Source organism: Nesoenas mayeri, assembly GCF_963082525.1.
Source record: "Nesoenas mayeri genome assembly, chromosome: 4".
Lineage (NCBI taxonomy): Eukaryota > Metazoa > Chordata > Aves > Columbiformes > Columbidae > Nesoenas > Nesoenas mayeri.
Window position 1 is genome coordinate 59,937,051 of NC_137540.1, and position 26,325 is coordinate 59,963,375.

Below are 26,325 nucleotides of genomic sequence, written 5' to 3' on the forward strand. Positions count from 1 at the left end.
TTTTCATGCAGTGTACTTTATTTTTAAGTCTTTTGTTAATTTTGGTATGAGTTCAGCTGTGTTCGTAATGAAACGACATTTCAGATGTCACTGCCTATAGGTGTAATAATCCCAAATTAATTCCTTCTTCAGATTTTCAGCAATGAATACACTACATCTAGGGTTGGGTTTTATTCTGTTGTTTTTTTTTTTTTTACCAAATATTCTTTGCAACTACAGATGTTTAATTAAAGGCTGTTAGACAATTTAAACTTCTCAGAATAATACAAATAAAAGCTGTTAATGAAGTAAATATCTGTTTAATTTACAAACATCAGTAGCATTACTGATATCAGTCCAAATAAGACAAAGCACACTGCATTACACATGTACATCTAACTTTTTTGTAAAAAAAATAATAAAATAAAATTGAAAAACATCTGCATTTTTACAGGGTACCCTGGGTTTTACTGAAAGAACACAACCCACTATTGATTACCAATTCTACATTATAATTTAGCAGCAACATGTTAACATGGGGAACATTAGGGCAGTAAAGTAGTTTTATTATTTGGGGAAAGTCACAGTTCTTGATAGCACAGCCTTTTTTTCTTTTTTATAAAAAAGGTAAAGAGCTCCATGGGAATATTAATTTATAAAGATCTACCTTCTAATGTAATTTACTACACGCCATCTTATTTTCTGTAAATACTGTATATAGGGAAAATTAACTTCTCTACAATTGCCACCTAGCGTAAAGACATTTTCTGTCATACATTACGGGTTCTTGGAAGGTGTCCTGAATATCTGCTGTATGTGAAAACTGCAGATTGTCATCACTTTCAGATTCAGTGACACCAAGTGGTCAGATTCTAAGGAAAAGAAAAAGGGGAAAGGGAGGAATAAACAGACTGAAAACATTTACCCCAAGACGACATGCTATGTTAGTTCTATTGCAAAAAGTCCTGATTTTTAAGTCCTTTAAAAAAAAATTACAAAAATACTGGGACAAATATAAATTAATATATATTAAAGCATTGAAAAACAGTAAAAGGGATGGTCTAAAAGGGTTAAGTACAATGTACTTTGATACAATAAATATTTCTCAATGAAACCAAATACTGTATAGAGTTGTTTAGAAGTCATAGAAACAGAAATCCATATTATTACTAATTTATCCATCAATAATCTATTTTTATCATCCCCCAAACATTTATATTACAAAAAATTAATACTGGAAAAGGGCAGATAAACACTTTTTAATGCTTCTTTTGCTAACATGCTGACATAAAAGTATACATCATCAGGAGACTTCAGGATTATAGTATATTCTTGTATCTCCCATTTCCCATCCATTAAATGGGACCCATCTTCTCAAGATGCTTAATAATTCCAAAAGATAAAATCTATTTCATACAATTGTTATTTCTGCATAATCTGATTCTTTTCACTCATAATGCTTCCTCATCCATAGGTAAAATGATTGGTACGGTCTGTCAAGACAATAAAATATACTGATACGAAAGTGAAAAAACAAGCCTCATGTTCTGGTCAATATTTCATCTCTGAGCTGTTAAGTTGAAAGTCACATGTGTGTAGTGTCAGTGTATCTTCAGCATGTTATAAAGAAGAATCCGTGTTAAAAGCAGTTAAAGTTTCCCATCTCTGTTGCAATGTTACCAGGTCTTTTTTTTTCTTCAAAGCTCCTCTTGGCTATGAGAAGTCTCAGTTCAAGCACTTGAATCTCTTTTTTTTTCAAATGAAGAAAAAGTCTTTATTCTCATAATAAAAATAAGTCTGTTCTGTATTTTACAATATATTTCAAATATTTCCACTATGAAGCATTAATTAGTCCGACACGGCCAATAAGTATACAACATTTCAAAAGACAAGTGTGACAGGGACACTTAGGAGGGACAATTTGTACAGCCACACTTCACTACTTTTTCAACCTCGTCCACAAATGACGACCCGTCAGTGCATTCAAAAGAGTATTTCCGTCTCTTGCTCCTTAGTGGTCCACAGCACTGCCCGGTTGAACATCCTCCTTTACATTCTAGTCTCGATACCTTCTTGGTCGTCTGGCACGCTGCATACCCTTGCTGCTTTTGGTAGTAATCTCGGATTCGTTCCCCTCGACAAGAGACTTCTGTAGAAAACAACATTTGAAATAAGAGATACACTTTTGAGACACAGGTCAAAGAATGGTTGACATTGCTAAGGAAGATTCTGTGTTTCAAATTGCAGTTGGGATCGATATTTTAAAGTTTGAGTCAGACTGTATATTGGAAATTAGTGGTTCTACGAAACATAGTTTGATTAATGTTGAGTTTTACTTCTTATACCTCCTATTTTCAGTAAAGTTTATATTATGCATATGTAAACCATAAATACAAAGCTATTACAATGACAAGAAAATTGGAAGCTTAAATCTTTTCTTCTTTTATAAAAAATACACATCTTCTGTTCCTACATTGCTTGCAGCTGGTTCTATTTACTATAGGGAAATGTTTCGGAGAGCATGCAATTTAATTTATTAGACCTGGAGTTTAATATTATTCAAACTGTTATTTAATACAAGTTACATTCCACTAACTTCATAAATTACTCAGGTATAAAACCAGCTAAAAATGAGACATCTGTTAAAAGTTCTACAGCCATATTCTTCTATCCACATATATGTACCATATGAAATAAATGCCATCTGGGGTAAGAGAAAGAGAAAAAGAGGGAGAGAGAGAGCTTTGATAGACAAAGGAAAAATAAAAAGGTAGGGGGAAAAGTCATCCTGTTTTCATCCATCTCACCTGCATAATTCGCTGTGATAAATCAGTTGAAGCTGAGAGGTCAAAAGTAGAGTTTGTGATAAAACTAGGAGCAGAATCATTGGATTTGGCTTCTCAGTTGCAGAAAGCAGAGAAACAATACAGAAAGATACAGCAGGTAAAAGGTAATAGTTAAATATTGCAAAAATGTGTTTCTGAATAAATGCAAAAAAGAGAAATGTTTTCACAGCAAAACATTTGATGAAAAAATCCTGAAAATGTAAACAAATTCATGGGAAAAGGTTGATTTTTCGCTGAGATAAATTCTTATGGTAAAAACCAAAAAACTAACAGATGTGTGTATTGTGGGGAAAAAATGTTGGTAATGTTTTTGGCTGTTCATGTTTTGATTAAAAAAAAAATTCTACGACCAAAACAACAACAACATGACTTTTAATATTTTTACCTTTATCACAGCTGTCCCCTGTGTATCCGCTGCTGCATTCGCAATATGGTTTCCCAAGTCCTGAAAGCCTGCATTTGCCATGTTTACACCTGATGGATTGGCAGGGGTTAAACAGCTTTTCATCTTCATCACAGAGGACTCCCCCATGTCCCTGCAGGCATTTACAACTGTATGAAAACGCATTGATCGGCAAGCAGGTACCATGCACACATCTACAGGGGAAACAAGCCCAAGAGAATAAAAATAAATTATTCATCAAAGTTCAGGCTAAGCAACATTAACTACAAATACTTTGGACTGTACTCAGAAGAAATTGGTTTTGTTTTTAATGGACTTTTTTAGTGAGATGCAGTGAAGTGGTTGATAATTGGTATGCAGGTTTACACAAAAAAAGCTGCAGTACGGAAATCTATCTCACCAGAAAACAGCCACTGTAGATGTGTTATGGAAGATTTTTACAGGCCACAGTAATTAAAACCAGCATTTCCTGTCTGCCTAAATTTTCAGCATGCTTTTGAGAAGAACACAGCAAAATCAAGACCAAATATAATCCACTACAATTAAGTAGAGAAAAAGGATACTCACCTGAAATTCTGGTTCTTGTATCATTTAAAAAACCCACCACATATTGTCACTCATTGAATATGGACCTCCCAGCACAAAGACAGGTCAGGCACTTCCTAGCTGAAACTTTTCTGACCCAAGCAATGGCAGTTTTGAAGCTGAACATGTGCTCTCCCTTCGAATACATCAGTCTTCATTGCCAAGTGCCAGTCGTGTGGTCATACAATGTACAAGGCAAGTCTCCACTTCACTGAAAGCCACCAGCCCTCATCTAGCACTCATGCAGAAACTCACGCCAGATGAGGTTGCATATTATCAAGTCTCACCCAAGTGATGAAACTAGCTGCTCTCTCCATTGAGCTTTGATAATAAGCATTTGTGGCAGGCTCGAAACTTGTTAGACAAAAAAGGCTGCAAGTTAAGCTGCATCTGCTAAGTTCTGATGTACAGAATGGGAACACATAGCTTGTCTTGTCTTGTAAGAGAAGTTGTGTTTCCCAAAAGGAGGATGTTTAACTACCTGTTCGTAGGTGCAAACTGAATATTAGGGGAATTAACCTTCTGAAAACGTCATCAATGACTGATTAACTTTCTTCCTAGAAATAATGTTATTTTCTTTAACTGTTGCCTTGATCCACAAGTTTTCTACCTACATACTGTTTCCTAGGGAGACCACAATGAACATGCCTCTGTAGGGAAAAATGTAATCCTGACGTTCAAGGTCACAGTTTATCCTCTCTAATGGTTTTCCTCTCTGTATTGTAAGATCACTGAGCCCACAACCTCCTTTGTAGGTTGTGGCAACTACCTAAATAAATATATAAGTAAATGAAAAGCTTTAGTAAAAAAGAAAAAAACCAACAACATTTATATAAAATAAAATCCTTTTTTCAATTTGAAGACGGCAAAAATGTATATAAAATTGTATTTCATAGTAAAAGAAGAGTTCTGTTAAAAACAATATCTCATTTTGAATTTTTTTAGGTAACCTAGTCTATTTCTGGAAACTTTTTGCTTTGTACTCTACATCAGTACAGTAAGGAATTTGGTAAAATTGAAAAGAATGCACAAGAGCTTTTAACTTCGATAAACTTGCATTAACTATTTAAAACTGTTTCAGTTTATAAAAGTCAACAAGTTCCACGCACCAGTGAACTCTACCTTACAGTTCTCCATCTGAACCCTTAATTCTGTGCAAGTGCTTTAGGCATGGTGTAACTTGGTGGAAAAAGAGTATAGGACGTCATTTTCATCACAAGATATTTAAATGGAAGGCACAGCACATAGCCTCCATTCACGTATCCAGTTTAGGATTAAAAGCTAGAAATATAAAACTTAACTAACAGCTTAAGCACTTCCAACTTTCCTGTTATGCAAGAGTCTGTACTTCTGAAAAAACTAGTTCCCTAGAAGATTCCAAATTGTTTCATGGTTGAAGTCTGATATTCCAAGACAATTAGATTAAGCAACTCAAAATGGAGGGCTTAGACAGTATCACAAAGCAGATAGCTTTTGTTTAGTTTTCATTATGTTTAGCATTTGCTCTGTTCACCATATATAAAACACTTTTAGGATATCTGAAGTATAAAGTTGCTTAGGCGACACTGGCATCATGTTGTGCTCTATACAGGCTGGTTTAGATATTGAAGCAATCTGTGTCAGGATCTTTGGTAAAGTTCTCCTGGACTCAGGAGATGACTAAATCTTAGCTAATGTCAACTTTTATACTCTTGCTTCCACCTGTTCTTTGAAGCTCTAAATTTCATCTTCAGAATGTACTGAAAGGAACATCAGGCCAAGTGCAAATTCTCAGGGAGAGCTTCCTCTTCTCTAATTTTAGGTACCTATGTCAGGCACTCAAGTTAGATGTATAATTGCCATAAACTCACCACACACTATATGAAAACATCACTTAACATAATTTTATATTGAGATTGAAAATCATCTTATTAGAATCTCTCAGCAAAATCAGGCCACTGGTCCTCAAACGTTATATAGGCCAGAGCACCAAAAAAGCAGCAGCCAAAAGATCCAAGCAGTCTTACTTCACAAGAAAAAAAAAAAAAAAAAGAGAGAGAGAAGTTTGCCAAACTGTAGTAAGGAGAATGGTAAGGGCAAACAGAATGACATGTTTTTGCCTATGACCAATAAGTCCTAAAGAACTTCGAATTTCTGAAGTTTCTGATCTTCTTGTGCTGGGAGACCATGAGCCAAAAAATGGAATCTGTCCCTACAGTAAATTTGAAAGATGAATATGCATAGATTTCAATCCTCTGATATACCCACATAGACATATCTTTTGCTCTCTCTCTCCACATATATGTACATGACCCTCTATATAAACATACATAAACTGACCCACCAAAAAAGTTCTAGTCAAATCAGCAAAAAGAATTATCACAGAGGACTTAAACAGAAGTTTAACATAAGGGTAGAAATCTATTTTCCTGCTAAAACCCAGGGTACTGTGAAAATATTAAAACAGTAGACATATCAAGTTTTTAAGAGACATTAGAGATTAATAATAATAATTATATTTCCTCATTCTATACAATTATAAATAAGCAAATATATATATATTTTTTTCCATTTGCAACTTCTTCTAAATGATTTTTGTACCAACACTTGCATCGGTGTAACTCATTACAGAAGTTGCCCATGTAAGAACATATCCCAGGCTTTAGGCAGAACTTCAGGGAGATGTGTGTATCTGCTCCCCTAAACTGGGGACTTTTCCTCATTGAATTTATGGAAAGACTATACTATAACCTGGACAAGGTTTTCACTTGTACATGGCCAGGATATTTTGTTTCTTGCTGAAAAAATGCAAACATTTATGAAAAAACACACATAGCAGAAGACTTATATACATATTATAGTACTGTCTTGAGGAAGGACATACTTATTTCCAAGACATGGGTCGTTAGTTTGTTGATCACAGAGGGGTCCAGTCCATCCTCCTTCACACTCACAGGAAAAGCCTGACTGGCTGGTAGCATGGCATGTTCCATGCACACAAACTTTCTTATGACAAGGCTCACAACCTGGCAGAATTCCCACTTGCAGTGGCACATTTCTGAAGTCCTGGAGTTCACTGTTGATATACAGATTACGGATGCAACCATGGAAGCTGGTGCCATTCTGTCCTGGAGACTGGCGTAAAGCTGCTATGTTATTTTTCACAGGCATTCCTAGGAATTAATAACAGCAAATAATCAATGTAATCTTTGGTACAATTTTCTATATTGTTTAACCTATTTTTAAACATTTTAAAAGACATATTTCTTCCTAATTAATTATTCTTAGATATTCAGCCTACAATTATGAGCAACGATCTCGTATTTGGAAATTGTCCTGGCTGTTAAGCATGCATGTAAACCAGGTCCAGACCTATAAGTCTCCAGATCCAGCTGAAGCGATGTATACAGGACTTCCCATAGAAAGCTCACAACTGTGAAAAGGTTCAGATTCATGCCTGGTTTTGACCTATTGCAATTAAGTACAGGAGATTACATAGTTTTCCTGAATTTCAGAAACACAAAAGTTGAAATTTAACAGCTGATAAATTATTTTTTGTAAGCTGCTAAGATACTCAAATCCAGGAGAATTTAGTAGGACCAACTCATTAAATTGGAGCTGGCATACAGATTTTATATGTGAAAGTTTGCTAGTGAAAACTACTGGAAAGAAAAGCTCAACAGGATTAGGTTCCATTACTTTCAAAAATATTTTTGTTCAGCATGCCTCAAAAACAGATTAATAAAAAAGCCACTCATAGTATGCCAATACAGTTTTGAACAAAGATAGTCAACAGTATCATTCAACATCAATATACATATGTGTAAATATTTCTAGATGGTGTGAACGCCCCTGATGGTGACCATTTCCAGAATAATTCCTCTGTTGTAGTCTGTAACTGTTACAGGTGTAACTGGAGCAGGAGGTATAAGCAATGCAGTTATTGTGTTGTGATCAGTTAATCATTGAAGACTATTTCAGAAGGAACATTACTGTTAAACGTTGTTTCCCTGCAAAAATGAAGTTTCTGCACTAGTTTCTTCTGCTCTTGCTCCCTGAAACTAGTAAGTAAAGGAAATCACAGTGTATTGAGCATTTGAGAAGGATCTGTTTACATGAAAATAAATACACCTATTAGCTACATGGGTTTATTCATAGGCAAAATTAACAAATTTCATTCTGCTACTTAGATAACAACCACAGAAAGCAGTAATGTTCTGCATTGTTGCTCGTTAACCAAGTAAACTGATACTTCTAATGGTTTTATATAGTAACTCTGAATAGTTAAGAGTAATGTAGAAGTGTTATGCAACCTAATGAAGTCCTGCCTTTCATTTAGAGGTTATTGTAATTTCAGTTGTGCTAAGCTTCAGTGACTACAGAAATGAACAATATTGCATCCATAATCCTGAAGAGCCTAATCTCCTTTGATCTTATCAATTAAGTAAAACACACTTGGGACTCTTACATTAAAGGACTGAAACTGCAAACAATCATTAGTTTCCATTTCCTCAACACTATTTGCCATATTCTCAAAATCCAGGGACAAGGCAGACTCATCAAGACCTCATCACCCTGATGTCTCCCTTTAAAGTAACACTCAGCAAATGTTTAGACGTATGGCCTGAGGTATCTAATAGCAGAATAGATGAACTGAATTTATCCATTGTAAAAATAAAAGCTGCATAAAACTAAGTACACCAAGGCAATGCTTAACTAAATGTTATTAGGAAAGTTAGATATGATTTCTGGGAACCATATCACACCAGATAAGATAATATGAGGTATATCACATGTGATTCAGAGATTTTTTTATCTATGATCTCTAATACAGAAGACATTTGGAAACACGCTGCATGCATATACACAAGCTTTTTGCTTCTTCTTGCAAGTTATCAAGTGTTAGAAGGCAAAAGTGTGTGCAAAAGCTGCTCATATTCTTCAGCAATATCCCCTAGATAATTTTTAGATAAAGGTTCTTTAACAGTTAGAAAAAAACTGCTACAGAAATAACGCAGACAAATATTTCAGCTCTATTTTCTGAAAGGTAAGAAGGTAGTTCCCATCCCCCTTTGAGCTTTTGGTCACTGAACCTGACTACAGGTAAACTGTCAAATCACTGCTCAAGGAGGCAAATGTTAAGACTCCTAATAACGGTCATACAGTAACACTGTCAAAAGCTGCTAGAACAGAGTAGGCACAAATGGAAAGCAGCTGATGCCCTACCTGTCTCAGAAACAGGGACTTCTGTGAAACAAGGTGCCACTCTCAGCTAGTAAAATATGGTCTAATTTTTGAGAGAAGAATGTGAAGTATCAGTGAAGTCTGCGGCCCCTTTGAAGAGTTTTTGAGAAGAAACAGATTGTCCCTTAAGACTCCTTACAAAAAGCCACAGGTTTTCAATATGATTTACTGAAATCTGTTATAGAAAGACTGAAAAATATATAGTCTGTGGATTCTGACCACACAAGAGAGCCATACAGTTGGAAAAAAGTAAAGAGTATAAATCAATTAGCCCTCTTTCTGTAAAAGTAAAGTTAAATTATCCTTTCCAAACCAACCCAAATGTTGTGACCCAAGAATAACTTTGTCAAAAAAAAAAGGGGGGGAGAGGAGGGCGGAGGAGAGAGAAAAGCATACAAGGCCTTGCTGTCAAGTCTGAATTTCATCCTGCCAGCTGAGGTGATGCTTACCAGAAATGCCATTTTAACAGGAAGGTGATAAGAGTAAGTGTAAGCTACATGATGATATAGGTGTCAAACTAAGACTTTGGCAAAGATAAAAATGCTGCATAAAATCCTAGTGAGAATTTGAGTTCTTCACTGATGAAAATGTGTGACTGAATTCTCTAAAAATTCTAGATACAGTTGGATAAGAAAAAAAAAAGAACAAATCTCAAAAAGATGGGTAATATGAAGATACAAGACTGAAAGTTAAATGTCTCCAGAGTTTTAAAGATCATAAATAGATAAACATAGATAAAGAACAGAAAAGTTCTACAATTGAATACCAGCCTGGTTTTTTTGCTTTATTTTTTAATGTGCTTCTAATGACAGTTTTCATCCCAGTTTGGACCAATATTTTCTATGACAGTGGAAATAACTGTCTGTTTGGAGCCTGAATGTGAAGAATAGAAATAGAAGGAACACAGGCCCTCTCTAAGGAATATGAACTAGGATGAAAAACCCTCCTGCTCTTAAGAATCAAACCACTGAAGAAGTTTATTTCCAAAAATATTTCTTCTGATACTTCCAAATGATGATGCAGATTAATATGGTTGTTCTAATGGAGACATAGATCCGTAAGGTGAAGAAGTAGGGAGGAGAACCACATGTCACAAATCAACAAGTAAGTGTTAGCACTGCACAGAATAAATGTTTTTAGCTGCAAGTCTAGCCCCATTTCATTAAAAAAGTGCCCATAACAGACAGAGGGATCACTCTGCACTATGCTTAGTTTTCAAGAAGTAGCAAAATTTGCCTTAGCAGTCATTAAATAACAAACTGCTGTTGACAATATAAGTAAGCAAGCATACAGTGTCTTATTAGAATCTAGGACCGTCTCTCCTTCCAAAACATGTGGCATAGGACACTGTGCAAACAACACTGTAGAACTGATACATGTGAGAAAATGCAGATGTGCTTCCACAAGGCAACTCTCCTTTGAAGAGTCATGATATGAAGCAATTTTAAAGGCAGCTTATATATTGGATAACTTTAATTCTTTTCTCTGCTGGTATGGGGCGTGATGACTAATGTTGAATTCTGTCTTTCCATCTTACATAGAAGGAAGTAATAACAAATTCTGAAAAGATTTGACAAAAAAGCTGAAGTGTTTCAACGGAAGAGTGGGGATTTTCAGAGACAAAACTCAACTTAGCCCTCATCAATTGTAACCAAGGCACTTGTACCGGTTTTATAGGAGAAACAGACTATTCTTGATCTGAATCAAAGTAGCTTCCTGTTTTTCTTTCCTATCAGAGAGAGATCTAAGCAGCCAGCCTGAGGTTTTCCATGTATTTAGAGGATAAAAGAGGATAAAAAGCATCTTTGCTGGAGGAAATAGGCATCTCATGAATGTACTACTGATAGCATGATTTTTTTTGCAAGGAGACAAGATGCTCAAGTCTAAAAACTCAGACACAAAACACTGATCACTAAGAACTTAGACTTGCTACCAAGGACAGTAGGAACGCAAAAAGTGGTAGCTGAAGTTTCTGACTCTTTTACCTACATCATGCAGGCCCATCAAAAATTTAACAGACACTCCTGGTTAAAACCATAGGCTTGAGTCCATTGCTCTACAAAGTAAATTGCAGCAAATGATCAAAAATGTTTCAAATGGTTTATCTCCACAATCACCTACTACTAGTTTTACTGAAACAAATAATTCTTTCTTCTCAAAACAAAACAAAAAATCCAAACCCTGCCACATACTGTGAGGCAACTGTCCAAATGGCTCCCTTCTTATATCATAACTCATATCAGCCCTAGGCACTAAAATCTCCAGACAGAAATTATACTTCATGGCTTGACACCTTACTGCCATTTCCTGCAGATAGGTGTACAGTGAAATAGAGATGCAAAACATGATCGAAACAGAATGTCACCGTTCTACACTTCCTGAAGAGTTTTCTGAATAGGTGACTACTGCATCTTCAGGTAACTAATCAATATTAAACACACTTCTTCACTATAATAGAAAGGTACACAACAGTAGAAAATTATAGAATTTTACAGTGGGCATCAAATATCCATACTGATAAAAAAGCAACAGGTGCAATTTGAGGATATACTATTTATTAAAATTGAAACTCTTCACATTATCTGTTGAGGTTTCATCTTGAAGTGTTATCTCAATGAAGGAGTCTCTCACCATGTGTTTATTACTGTATGTTACCAGAGTAAACTAGCTATGAAACTGTTAGTAAGAAGCTGTATGATCCTCTTACCTCCTACATACAGTGGAGAATCAAAATTCAGAGTGGATTGCTTGGACAAATTGGTAATTATCTTGGGGCTTCCTCCATCAATAGATAAAGACAGAATCTGATCCATAGCTAGCAGCTCCACAATGTGAAAATTGCCATCATTAATAGTTTCCACGCTGTAAAATAAACATTATTATTAATTTAAAACAGTTAGAATAGTTTTTGATCTTCTTCCTCTTTAATAGTTATTACAGCTTCACAACAGAACTTCTCCAGGAGTGCAGTCTCCTGAAAGCTACATTTTAAGTAAGGATGTGTATATATGCCTAAGAGCTAATATAATACTCATTCAATAAAACTCTATTAGTAATAAGTATTGTAAATTAATAGCCCTTTTTCTTTCAAAGTTATTCCTGTACTCATTAAGTAATGAACTGTGTAAATATAAATTATATTCTAAACATCCATTGAGATATATCTACTAGGCAGGAAGAAAAACAGAAAGCAGTTTGGAGCTCTTCTGCAAAAATAATCAGAGGGCTGGAACACCTTTTCCATGAAAAAAAGGCTGAGAGAGTTTTGGGATTGTTCAGTCTGGAGAATGCTCATGGGAGACCTTTTGTGGCCTTTCAATACTTAGAAGAAGGTCCTTATAAGAAAATTGGAGAGAGGCTTTTTACCAGGACCAGTAGTGATAGGACGAGAGGTAACCATTTTAAACTAAAAGAGGGTAGATTTAAGTTAGACAGAATCTATAAAGTTAAAGAAGATGACATAAAGTAGAAATTATTTAATATGAGGGTGATGGAACACTGGGACGGGTTGCCAGAGAAGTCATGGGTGCCCCATCATTGGAAACGGTCACGGCTAGGTTGGATGGGGCTTTGAGCAACCTGGTCTAGTGGAAGGTGCCCCTGCCTATGGCAAGGGGGGTAGAACTAGATGATCTTTAAGCTCCCTGCCAACCCAAACCCTTCTATGATTCTAACATTATTTCAAGATACTATTTGTACACATGCATGCGTAAACGTCTGTGTATCCTACATGTTGCATAGTATTTGGTATACATATTTTGCAAGTCTGAAGGCGTGCGTCAACTACAGTGATATATAAAATGCTAGCACAAGATATGAACACTGCCCAAAGGGTGTCATGTAGACACAGCTTGTTTGTGCTTATGTTGTGTCAGGAAAAGCCTACACGTTACTAAGTGGAAGAAATGGCTTCCTATGCTTACCAGACTCAATATCAGCAAATGTTTAAGTGCAGGGTAACTACTATGCACTTGAATAAAATTGAAGTACATCACAGAATGAAGGATATTATTACTCAGTGCAGAAGCTGAATATATCATTGTACTTACATGACTTCTAGCCCATTTTCCACTGAAGAATAAAGAGATGAATGTATGGCTGCATGGCAGTTATGGCAATGAGCTGTAGTCTAGAGACCAGACATTACAACCATTCCCATGAGGACCTTTATTTGCTCCAGGGCACCATCAAATAAGTGAGCTTAAGCCTTTGAAAAAGTTATTTAAATGAACCAATTGTATGATAGCCTGAGACGGACTGAGCAGTCACACAGTCAGTTAGCTCTTCTCATTAGAAAAGCAGTATAGCTGAAAGGGATTAGCTTCCTAAACCTCAAGGCAAAAAAAATTCAAGTAAATTATCTTATAACATCCTTGGCAAAGCTTTAATTAACCTAACTGCTTTTGTCCTGGAACAGATCAGAAGCACTAATACGGTCATTTACAGCTGTGACACATTAAATAGCTTCTTCACTATTTATTACCAACTTTAAGTACGTGGATGGGCTCAGCTCAATATGGATAAAGGATGGTAGCATGCGTGCTTTACATAAACTCAGCTCTATATGAAAGTGCAAACACACACCAGAGCAGACACTGCCAGAATAAACACTTTTGAGGAGTGCTAGGTTTCATGGGGGGAAGGAAAAGGTCGGGGTTCATAATTCATAAAGACTAAGTTCTATTCAAGGTATTGAGAGGTTTGTTTGCTGTGATCAAGCAATAGGAAAAGTGACAGGATTCATTTATTTAATGTATTTCAATGAATCTGGGAAAAAAAATTGTGCCAAGAAATCAAAATGCATATGGCTTCTTGACTTAAGTGACCAAGAAACCCTAATATAAAGTTCTTATTCTAAGGAAACTCATGTTATTTTACAACATATTAACCTTTCACATAATAGTATTTAATAGGATGAGAGCAACACAGAACATGCATTTTTATAGCAAGAGGTCATTCCATGGATGTATAAAACATAATGTGTAAATGGAATGTGTCTCTGTTAAGAGTGATTATTAAAAGCTTCTAGTTCAAACTGTTTTACTGGTAAAAATTTACTGCAGAAAGAGGAGCCCTCCTAGGTAAGGGTGGTTTAAATTAAAGGGGAAATAAACACAAGGTATATCTGTGCAATATTTCCTGCCAATGCACTCATATTACTTCTAGTCTATTTCCCATTGGAGAAATGAGAGCTGAATGCATAGATCCTAGTGGAAAGCTGTAAGAAAAAATGTTTTAAAGCTTCTGGAACTCTGTAGAAGAATAATGATTTGAGAAGAAATATTCCCATAATTTCAATACGTATATGAAGACAACTAGTTTACAGAATGAAAAAAGTATTTTTAATGTGTGTGTTTAAAAAAAAAAAAAGGATGTCCAGAGAGAACAAAACCCAAGTGGATCACCTCTTCCCAAAAAACTATCTCTAATGATTTACTTTTCTTTATTGGTCTTGTCACTGCCATCATCTCATCTTGTTACTCAGACTGACTGATGAGTGCTTTTGGGATGATGGCAGTCAAATCCCATTGGTAAAGCAGTTTTCATTCACTCTACATAGCTAGACTGCTGTTATTGTTGATCCTCTATATTTATAATGATTAAATAATCTGTTTGTAAATTTATTGTGTTGCTACTGTAGACATCTCTGTAGGCTTTACAAGTCCTATGTGATTCCTTTTCAACACACTATTCCTTGACTGTAATTAATATTATGTAACTATTTGAATCTCTTTAGTGGTTCATTTTTTTTTTTTTTTTATTTTGGCCTCTGTTTCAGGCATCTCATCACTGTTCAGTGGAGTGCAACCTCTCATATTCTTTTTCCTATACTATCCATGAACCTTTACTTAATGAAATCTGTAAATCTCTTGATAAACTTCTCAGTTCTTAAACATTAGGAGTTAAAATAGTCTTTTCTTCATATCTCTCCAATAAAACACAATACATATACTTATTTGCTTTTGTAATTTAAAACCTATTTAGAATAGAATCATAGAATCATTTTGGTTGGAAGAGATCGAGTCCAACCATAACCTAACCCTGGCACAAAACTATGTCCCCAAGAACCTCATCTATATGCCTTTTGAACACCTCCATGGATGGTGACTCAACCACATCCCTGAACAGCCTGTCCCAGTATTTCACATGAATAAATTTTTCCTAATCTGAACCTTCCCTAGTGCAATTTGAGGACATTTCCTCTCATCTTATCAATTGCTACGTGGGAGAAGAGACTAACACCCTCCATGCTACAACTTCCTTTCAGGTAGTTGTAGACAGTGATAAGGTCTGCCCTCAGCCTCCTTTTCTCCAGGCTAAACAGCCCCAGATCCCTCGGCTGCTCCTCATAAGACTTGTTCTCTAGACCCCTCACCAGCTTCTTCGCCCTTCTCTGAACTCTCTCTAGTACCTCAGTTTTGACTGGGTCTGACTGGGATGGAGTTAATATTCTCCGTAACAGCTGATATGGTGCTGTGTTTTAGATTTGTGACCAAAACAATGCTGGTAAATGCACTCATGTTTTAACTATTACATAATAATATTTGCGCAGTGTCAAGGCCTTCTCTGTTTCCCACTCTGCCCTCGCAGTGAATAGATTAGAGGTGTGGATGTGGTTAGTTAGGAGGGGGAACCACCACACAGATGACCTGAACTAACCAAAGAGGTATTCCATTCCATGCTATATAACATCATGCTAAGCAGTAAAATGGAGCTTGGGGTGGGGGTGCAGGTAGGTTAGCCATCTTCTGCTTGGAACTGGCTAAGTAAGCACCAGTCTACCCTGTGGGAGATGGTGAGTGATTGCAATTGTACCACTTCTTCCTTTCCTTTCCTTTCCTTTCCTTTCCTTTCCTTTCCTTTCCTTTCCTTTCCTTTCCTTTCCTTTCCTTTCCTTTCCTTTCCTTTCCTTTCCTTTCCTTCCCTGCCCTGCCCTGCCCTGCCCTGCCCTGCCCTGCCCTGCCCTGCCCTGCCCTGCCCTTGCCCTTTCCTGCCCTTTCCTTGCCCTTTCCTTGCCCTTGCCCTTCCCCTTCCCCTCTCCTCTCCTCTGTCCTTTGGTTATTAAACTATTTTTATCTCAACCTATGATTTTTCTGACTTTTCCTTTTCTCTTCCCCTGTCCCATTGGGGGTGGAAGTGGAGGTGAGGAGCTGTGTGGCACTTAGCTACCTACAGAGATAACCCACAACATTGTTTCACAATATTATTTTACCTATTTATAATTTTGGTAAACTTCAACTGTTTCTTCTGTTCATAAAATTTTCCATACTGAATGGTGCCTGAAACTGATTTTTATTTTTCTAAACAGACTAGATAGTTTCCCAAACTGAAGGGAACACACTTCTAAGTCTTAGGCTATTAATCCTGCCTTGTAGGTCATAATATTTGGCAGGGGGCTGGCATCATGTCTATCCATTTGTCACCTTTCTGAAAATATACTGAGGCAAGGTGTTAAAATGTTGAAAATATGGAAGTCTACAGAAACGAGGTGGCTAGATGTCCAAAATCTTTGTCCGTGCTGTCTGTATTTCAACACACAGATGTTTAGCACCTTCCCTACAGTTGTACTTCTGGGTCTGCCAACCCAACCCATTCAACAAGAAGGTATTGCCTTAGCTAGATCAAGTTTACACGGACAGAGGAAGAAACTGTGTGGTTCTCAGTCAGAAGCAGCAAAAATTAGGCCTACAGAGAAAGAAGAGGTAAGACTGGGCAAGAAATGATTGGAATAAAGCAATAATTGGAGTAATGGCTGGTAGTGGATTTTATGGAAAACAGAACTGGAAATTGAGTCAAGGAGGAGACTGGGAAAGACAAAACAAAGAAGAAAATTGAATCAGTAGGTTAATGTAGATTATGCCTGTGAGCAGTTTTTGAACAAAGATGATCAGATCTAGCTGTCTTAGGAAAAAAAAAAAAGGGAGGAAGGAAAGAAATCAAAGGGAGGGACTGAAAGAAAGACAGGAAATATGATAGGAGACAGCTTTAATAGGTAACAAAGGCACAGAAAGACAACATGCAATGAAGGGGTGAAAAGAAGTAAAGGGCTGAAAGAGGGCAGGAATTGTCACAAATATCCTACGAAGGTAAAAACAGTAAGAACTGGAAACAGGGATGGCTGGAAACAGAAGTTAGAAAAATACACATAGGTTGGAAAGGATGAAGAGATTAGCGTATCATGTGTAAAAGATCCTTTGCTACAAACATATTCCTTTCTAGAACCTTAAATACACAGTGATCACTAGACACACAAACATACATACAGATGAGGAAATGTATACATTGCTTCCTACATATGCACTTCCATTGAGGGCAAGACTGTGCTACCATTGATCTCAGTACCATTATATGATGTTTTCAAATATCCTAAAAAATCCTCCTAAAAATATCCAAATATCCTCTTAAAAAATTGCCATCATGCTTCTTTGAAATGAAAGGGAGGTTAATAATAATAAAATACACGCGTGTATCTGCTTCACTTACAACTGTGTCACCCTGTAACACTTCACTAGATTTCTCATCCCTTTTTTTACTGCACCTGCATTCTCCTCTTGTCGCATAATTCAAAACAGCAGATCAAAACTACAGAGAGGAGTTGCTTCTAATTGATCTTTAATATTAACCTAATTGGGACCTGTGACAGTTGCACATTCCCCTGAGATCTGGAGCCTTCAATGGAGTTGCTGATGGCTCTTTAGCACCTTTTCTGATCCACTGTGCCTGTCCCCATGTACACGCCCGGGGTGGTAACGAGCTGCTGACAGTCACAGACTCCCCTATCCCAGGGCAGGGTGACTTCACCTCTACTCAGTTGGTGGAGCAGGAGGGCTGGCATCCTCAGTAAATTGACAGGGTCATAGAATCATAGAATCATTTCGGTTGGAAGAGACCCTCAGGATCACTGAGTCCAACCATAACCTAACCTAAATCTAGCACTAAACCATGTCCCTAAGAACCTTGCCTAGGTGGGGCCACACCAGCGCTGAGTTCAGTGGCACAATCACTCCTCTACTCCTGCTGGCCACACTATTCCTGATACAAGCCAGGATACTGTTGGCCTTTGTGGCCACCTGGGCACACTGCTGACTCATATTCACCCAGCTGTCAATCAACACCCCCAGATCCCTCTCTCTCAGGCAGCTTTCCAGCTACTCTTCCCCGAGCCTGTAGCACTGCCTGGGGTTGATATGACCCAAGTGAAAGACTCAACACTCAGCCTTGTTGAACCTCCTACAATTGGCCTCAGCCCAATGATCCAGCTGGTATGGCCTTCCTACCCTCCAGCAGATCAACACTCCCACCCAATTTGGTCTCATCTGCAGCCTTAGTAAGGGTGCACTCAATTCCTTAATCTAGATCATCATTAAAGAGATTAACAGAACTGGCCCCAATACTGAGCCCTGGGGAACACCACTTGTAACTGGCTGCCAGCTGGATTTGGCTCCATTCACTACAACTCTTTGGGCCCAGCCCTCCAGCCAGTTCTTTATCCATCATAGAGTACACCCAGCCAGGCCATGAGCTGCCAGCTTCTCCAGGAGAATGCTGTGGGATATGGTCAAAGGCCTTACTGAAGTCTAAGTACACAACATCCACAGCCTTTCCCTCACCTACTAGTTGGGTCACCTTGTCATAGAAGGACATCAGGTTGGTCAAACAGGACCTGCCTTTCATAAAACCATGTTGACTGGGCTTGATCATATGGTTCTCTCATAAGTGCTGTGTGATGTTACTAAAGATCATCTGCTCCATGACCTTGCCCAGCACAGAGGTTAACAAAGGAGGTGCCCAGAGTAGCTGCGAAGCTTCTGGACCTTGTTGTAATGTCACAGCCAGATCTGAACAGGCTATAGAACAGGGTCCCTGATGAAGAACCCCTTGGAGTGCTCTTCTCGGAGCAGTGAGTCTGTAAACTAGAGCCCTACCCTTAGACTGGGATGCCGTTTAAGGAGACTTCCTGAGATTGAAAGCGCCTCACCGCCTCATTTGGCTGAGTGTTTATTTATTGGATATATCTTTGAATGAGTCCTTGCCTAACCCAGGCAAGTGTGAGCCCTCGCCTAACCAAGGTGTGTGATTATTTCTTGTGGATACCCTGGAGTGAGCGGCCTCTGGTTTTGTTTCTCGTGAGTGAATGTGTGCACATTGTGGATCCTCATGATTCTTCTGTTGTCCTACCCAATAATCTCCTCAACTGATACCTGAACCTGTATTTTATGTTGTTGGAGTGCTAACTAATTGTATAAACCCCATTTCTAGTTGGTTTATTGGTTACACTTTTCTGGCTAGAATAAAGTCTGTTTTGAAACTTGATGTCTCCCTAAAATTGCCTTTTGGTGTGCCTCCATGACAGGACCGTTTTTTAATTGATTTGTTATTAGTCTCTTCTACATTTATGGTTTTTCATTTTACCTGCATGAGTATTGATTTCCAATCTTTTTCTAGAAAACTAAAATCGACAAGTGTGAATTACCAGTATATATTATATTCCAGTAATACCGGAGGAAGTGTTGAATAAGGAAATATTTGTTTTGAATGAGACAAAGTATTCTCAATAGATTAAACAAATAGGAGCAAAAATAACTTGAAATTACATATGATCCTGATTTCTGTTGCTTCCTATTCTCAGACAGCTGTACCTATCAAAATAAAAATTAACAAAAATAAACTCCAGAACAAAACAATCTAAACTTCTTCTTTAGTACTATTCCAGATAGAAAAGAAAAAAAATCTTATTTTAAATTGTAGTCATTGAGAAAAATGAATGTTTCATGCAATTTTAAATTTGTGTTAAATACTTCAGTCTCTTGTAAAGTAAAATCCTATTTTTAATATATTAAAATTTATACAATTAAAATACATATACTATTTCCATATGTTAAACCATGTCATGGAATTGCAAAAAAAACTTATGAAATCCATATTGCATCAGAAAAGAAAAGCAACCTTAAGATGCTTATTGTAAAAGGCTGTTTTTACTAAACAACTTTATATTGTATTTTATAGGAATGAGCTTTTTTCTGCGGAATGCTTTTAGTAATCTACTAAAATGATATTTCCCTTGGTGCTATTACCTAACAAAGTTTAGCACTGTTTTCCTGCTATATAAACTTAAGCTTTTGATTTTATACTGCCATTTAAGTGCAATGATTTCTAAAACTTATTTTCAATGACATGTCCCTTATAGAATGCAGAACAATGGTAGCTGCTACAAGCTCCAGCAAGTAAACATACACTGGATACACACTGTTGTCTTTTTGTTCACTCTTGCAATGTCTGTCTTCAAATTCTTGAGAAGTTACATAAAACCTCTCTGGAAATTCAGGTGGTAATTTTTCAGAGAATCAGAGGAATTTGACTTAAAAAAAACCTGAAAAATTATGCTCCAGAAGCAGATGTGGATTCTGCCTTTTAAAGACTTTGGAAGCAAAAAACCTCACAACATTTCTTTTTCAAGGGTAATGCCTTTTTTCAGAATCAGGTTTTTAGCTTTCTCTTCATCTGCCAGGGAAAAGTCCCACATTATATGATTGCCTAACACCGAAGAGAAACTTCCATTTAATTTCTGCTTATGCAGTATAGTTCTGCACTTTACCCCACGCAAGAGGAAATTATTTGGCAGTAACATAATGGAAAAAACTCTACTTCCACATGTAAGCTTTACACAAACATATAAATATTCTGCTGAAAGCTAACTCTTACTCAGTTTTAATGGATGAAATAATATATTATCTTTCTGACTTATCTGCAGTAGAGTTATTTTCCAGGCCAAATCTTGTCCTTTGGCGATAGTCTTTCTATGTCTGACAACACATTCATTTGCATATTTTTTTTTTAACCACCTATTCCAAAACGTGTGTTTGATATAAGGACTTAATACATATTGTGTTTCAGTTGGAAATTTGTTTCATCTGAGTTCACCTGTAAATAGCAGAGGCTGGATAAGATCCTGTGTCATAACTGACCCTCACTCTACCCCGGTACAGCTCTACTGCTATATGATCTTTATCGCCTTTGTAGAGCAGGATCCCACTGTCTTCATCTGTGGCAATCTAGATAAAAGAAAGAAACACTTAGAAAGAACTAAAAATAAATATCAAATCAACATGCTGTTTTAAGTGAATCTTTGAATTTACTGCCATAGTCCTTATAAAATTCTTCCTTGAAGGACAACCTGACAAATTTTTTTCTCTTCACAGTATCATGGAATGCCCCAAGTTGGAAGGGACCCACAATGACCATCGAGTCCAACTCCTGTCCCTGCATATGACAACCCTGAAATTCACACCATGTGTCTGAGGGAGTTGTTCAATCGCTTCATGAACACTGTCAGGCTTGGGGCCGTGACACCTCCCTGGGGAGCCTGTTCCAGTGCTCCACTACCCTCTGGGTGAAGAACCTTTTCCTAATGTCCAGCCTAAACCACCCCTGGCACATCTTCCTGCCATTCCCTCGGGTTCTGTTGCTGGTCACCAGACAGAAGAGATCAGTGCCTGTCCCTCCTCCCCTTGTGAGGAAGCTGTAGACCACAATGAGGTCTCCTCTTAGTCTCCTCCAGGCTGAACAAACCAAGTCACTTTAGCTGCTCCTCATATGACGTTCCCTCTACGCCCTTCACCAACTTCGCAGCCCTCTTCTGGACACTCTCCAGTAGCTCAATATCTTTTTCGTCCTGTGGCACCCAGACCTGCACACAGTGCTCCAGGTGAGGCCACACCAGTGCAGAGCAGAGCAGAACAATCACCTCCCTCGCCTGGCTGGCAATGCTGTGCTTGATGCACCCAGGACACAGTTGGCCCTCTTGGCTGCCAGGACACACTGTTGGCTCATGCTCAACTTGCCGTCAGCTAGAATTCCCAGATCCCTCTCCGGAGAGTTGCTCTCCAACATCTCACAGAATCACAGAATGTTAGGGATTGGAAGGGACCTCGAAAGATCATCTAGTCCAACCCCCCTGCTGGAGCAGGAACACCGAGATGAGGTTACACAGGAACCTCTCCAGGCGGGTTTTGAATGTCTCCAGAGTAGGAGACTCCACAACCTCCCTGGGCAGCCTGTTCCAGTGCTCTGTTACCCTTACTGAGAAGAAGATTCTTCTCAAATTTAAGTGGAACCTCTTGAGTTCTCGCCTCTTTCCTATCAAGAAGCCCATCTATTTCAATATGAATACAGAGTTATTCCAGTGATTCTTCGAGATTTTTATCCCAAACTCTGAAAAGCTCTTTAAGTGAGCCAATGACAACTTTGGCTGATTTCCCACCCCATGTAAAGTCATTTACACGCTTTTCCAGATCAGAATCTGCAACACAAGCAATCTTACCTGTAGAGTGATATTGGTTTGGGGACGTATCTTAGCTGAAGGTATTTGTAGATAGGATTCTTTGTTGACAAAGTTTATACTGATCAGCTTTTCACATTTCTCACCCTGGTAGCCTGATAAACACTGACAGATGGGTTCACTCTCTTTTATGATACACTGGGCTCCATTTTGACATTCATAATTATCACAAGGGCTGGTGCGAGGTAGAACCATCGGTGGTGAAAACTCACAAAACAAGCCACTAAATACAAACAGAAAAATTAGTATTTCCAGGAAAAGCAACTTCGATATAAGACATACATGTTTGTATTGTCTTAGATCATTCTCACCTGTAACCTTCTGGGCAAATACATGTATATCCATTAACTGCATCAGTACACTGTGCTCCATTTTTACATTTGTTGTCCTGGCAGTCATCAAAGTCAATATCACAATGCTCACCTACATATCCAGGTGTGCAATCACATCTGTGAAACAGGATAGCACAGTGTATTTTAGCAATACTGTGTAATTATGACAAAGCTAAGGAACTAGTGAATTGTTTAAAACTCAAGAAAAAAAAATGCATTACTGTGACTTTGTGTGTAAAGACTATGTAGCTTAATCATGTTATTATATGCTAGTTTGCATATGTAATGAATACAGGTTTGCTAGTTACACATGCCTACTCATCTGCCATTATATTGATGAATTGTGGTTTAAATCTAGAAAGCCCTCATGAATCATTTTGACAGTTCTTCTTGGAATTAATGAGTAATGCAGAATGTTACAGGATGTTGTAAGTGACTGCAAACACTAAAAACAATCAATATGCTTAGTTGCTGAAACTGAGACAAATAAACCAAGGTTTGTACTATACTGCTGGATATTTTCTTTGTCAGCTGAACGGCTATGAATGGACGAAGGCTGAATTTATACAGTTTAGCGATTATGCATACATTTTTCCCCTTGAAGTTCCACCAGCCTGATTTACTATAAATAGGTGCATGCTTAGTGGACTAAGAGAAGTCTCAAAACACATCCTCTGCCCTCTCGGAGCCCCCACAGCAAATCCTCAAGACGGTATGTAATTTTTTTTTCATTTTAGTTTTTTTAATTTTTTTTCCCCATGCAACTCTCATTGCTAAAGCTAGTGACAGTTCTTCAGGGAACTCTCATATATTAGACTGTTTGAATGACCAGAACTCTGTGAAAAATGAATTGAAAAGATCACTAATTCGTGCATCCACATTTTTTTTTTAGTTAGGATGTATGTAATTGATCTAATTAGATCTTGTGATTCCTTCCTTGTGTTGTTTCTTTGAGTATCTAAAATTTGCACTGAAGTTCCAAGAGTGGTTTTAAATAGCTGTGTAACTTTCAATTAAGTACTTCAATCAAATGTCTCAATTTTTATTCAATAACATATACAAATAAGGAAAAAAAAATAAAGCATGCTATTAAAAAGCTGAATAAGTGAGACACATGCTTGAAGTTACTGCATCTGCTATTTTCTGATTTAAAATCTCAGAAAGTAACATGGAAGATTAATGAACCAGGCAGTAAAATATAAGATGCCAATCTAGGTTTACTGAAGTGGCATGACGAAAATAAACATAACACACATCAATTTCAATGTATCAAGTTTTCTATTTTCCGGCTGAAAATTATCAACTTCATTTCATGTGCATTTGAATACTTAATATATTTGAATAATTTTTGCCATATTTTAAATAAAATATCATTTCACAAGTATAAGATTTTATCACAAGAGCATACCGTGCATAAAACAGGTGCCTATGACAACAATTGGAAGCCGTAGGTTTCCTGTCTTTATTAACCTAAAGCCTATTACAACAAGGTTAAATTGTGCATACTAATTATTATAAAGATATGGTATAATTTAAGATTAGTTTTCCTGGGGCTGGACTTTTTTTGGTTTATATCTTTCAGTATGCCTTGCTAATAAGGTCTTTCACAATTACTTCTCAGAAAGCAGCATAATTATTCCACTCAAATGAAATGCAATTATTTTCCTCCTGTCCAAGCTACTAAAAGAGTTTTGTATTGACTGTCACATTAACTAACTGCTCTACTCTGCATTCCTATTTAAAATCTGGCTGAAAGTAGAACTGTTAAGGATCAGTAAAAATCCGTACAACATATTTAAGATAATAATGTAGATCTACATGAAAATAATGGCCTATTCTGCCGTAATGTTTGATAATAACTGAAATTAGTATCTTGAGAACAGAACTTGTAGACTTACTTGTATCCTTTGGCTGTCAAGATACACTTTGAGTCATGCTGGCAAGGATTCAGATTTTGAGCACAGAAATCTAGTTTCTCCTCACAAAGCTCACCTGAAATATAATGAATTCTGTCAATTCAGTGAAAATATCACAGTAACCTGAAAAGAGTTGTTTCTATTTTAAAAGTAACATTTTTTTTTTAACTGAAAAATGCATACTTAATGATATAGTAACAATTATTACCTTTATAACAAATACTAATAAATAAATACTAATAAATAAACATTAACAACACACACTCATCTTTCTGATAACTCCTTTATTAAAAAAATAGTTCAATGTGAATCATCTATGGATATAAATGATAATTTTGTGAAAAAATATTTTTTGTTTACAATGTTTATCTAGCTACACTGTATAGCAAAACACTAGTGACTGAATCTCTCCTCATTAGGACAAACAAGCCATCAATATGCTTTTCTCTTATTTACTTCTTAGCACACTACACACAGAGATACCCAGATTTGCACTAGAAGTAAACTATTACCTGAAAAACCCTGTATATATCACTGCATGTCAATACAATTCCATTTATCGCAAAATGAAAACTTGCTTTCTACTTTTTCTTAAATATGATAATCCAATTTTTGCATTTGTTAATGTACCATAATTATCTATAATCTGTTCTGTCAAAAGAAAAAAATAGTGTATGTCAAATGTCTACCCTTCTGTGTCGCTAGAAGCCTCACAGTGGCTCTAATTTCCAACACAGGCTGTAGAAGCTATAAAATATTTTAATATGATTTAAATATAATTTCGTTTGCAATTTTATGACAATTAAACACTTACAGGCAAGTGAACAGATCAACATCTTGTTCCCTGACTAATAAGATACTCCATGCAACACTACAGGCTCAGGAAAGAGTGGCTGGAAAGCTGCCCAGTGGAAAAGGATCTGAGGGCGTTGATTGAGAGCTGGCTGAACATGAGTCATCAGTGTGCCCAGGTGGCCAAGAAGGCCAACAGCATCCTGGCTTGTATCAGGAATAGCGTGGCCAGCAGGACCAGGGAAGTGATCGTCCCCCTGCACTTGGCACTGGCAAGGCTGCACCTTGAATACTGTGTTTAGTTTTGGGTCCCTCACGACAAGAAAGACATTGAGTTGCTGGGGCATGTCTAGAGAAGGGCAACAAAGCTGGTGAAGGTTCTAGGGAACAAGTCTTCTTAGGAGCAGCTGAGGGAATTGGGTTTGTTTAGCCTGGAGAAAGGGAGGGTCAGGGGAGACCTTATCACTCTCTACAAGTACCTGAAAGGAGGTTGTAACATGGAAGGTGTTGGTCTCTTTTCCCAAGTAAAAGGGATAGGGCAAGAGGAAATGGCCTCAAGTTGCACCAAAGGAGGTCATCACCGAAAGGGTTGTCAGGCATTGGAACAGACTGCCCAGGGAAGTAGTTGAGTCACCATCCCTGGGGGTGTTTAAAAGATGTGTAGATTTGGCACTTAGGCACACGGTTTAGTGGTAGACTGAGCAGTGTTAGGTTTATGGTTGCACTCTATGATCTTAAAGATCTTTTCCAACCTAAAAGATTCTAAGATTCTGTGAATAGTGCACTCGCAAAGTTTATCACCAGTTTGTAAGATAGAAATATTTATTCCAGCATCTGTATGAAGAATATGTGCATAATCAACAGGTATAAAACCTGTACCTGCTGCATTTAGGGACTCACAGGTCTATCA

At 37.3% G+C, this 26,325-nt stretch overlaps 1 protein-coding gene across 2 annotated transcripts in view; it reads right to left on the reverse strand.

Annotated features, from left to right (window-relative positions):
• Positions 1–1,886: 1,886 nt before the first annotated feature.
• The window catches only part of SLIT2 (slit guidance ligand 2), a gene marked incomplete at both ends in the record, with an annotated part of 263,549 nt that continues 239,110 nt past the window's right edge, over positions 1,887–26,325 (reverse strand). For both annotated transcript variants that reach the window (XM_080343319.1, XM_080343318.1), the window contains 8 exons: positions 1,887–2,128; positions 3,211–3,422; positions 6,677–6,965; positions 11,744–11,898; positions 20,959–21,089; positions 22,358–22,598; positions 22,687–22,824; positions 24,606–24,699. In XM_080343319.1, coding sequence (XP_080199445.1) covers positions 1,887–2,128; positions 3,211–3,422; positions 6,677–6,965; positions 11,744–11,898; positions 20,959–21,089; positions 22,358–22,598; positions 22,687–22,824; positions 24,606–24,699 — 1,502 coding nt within the window. The remainder of the gene's footprint in view (positions 2,129–3,210; positions 3,423–6,676; positions 6,966–11,743; positions 11,899–20,958; positions 21,090–22,357; positions 22,599–22,686; positions 22,825–24,605; positions 24,700–26,325) is intronic.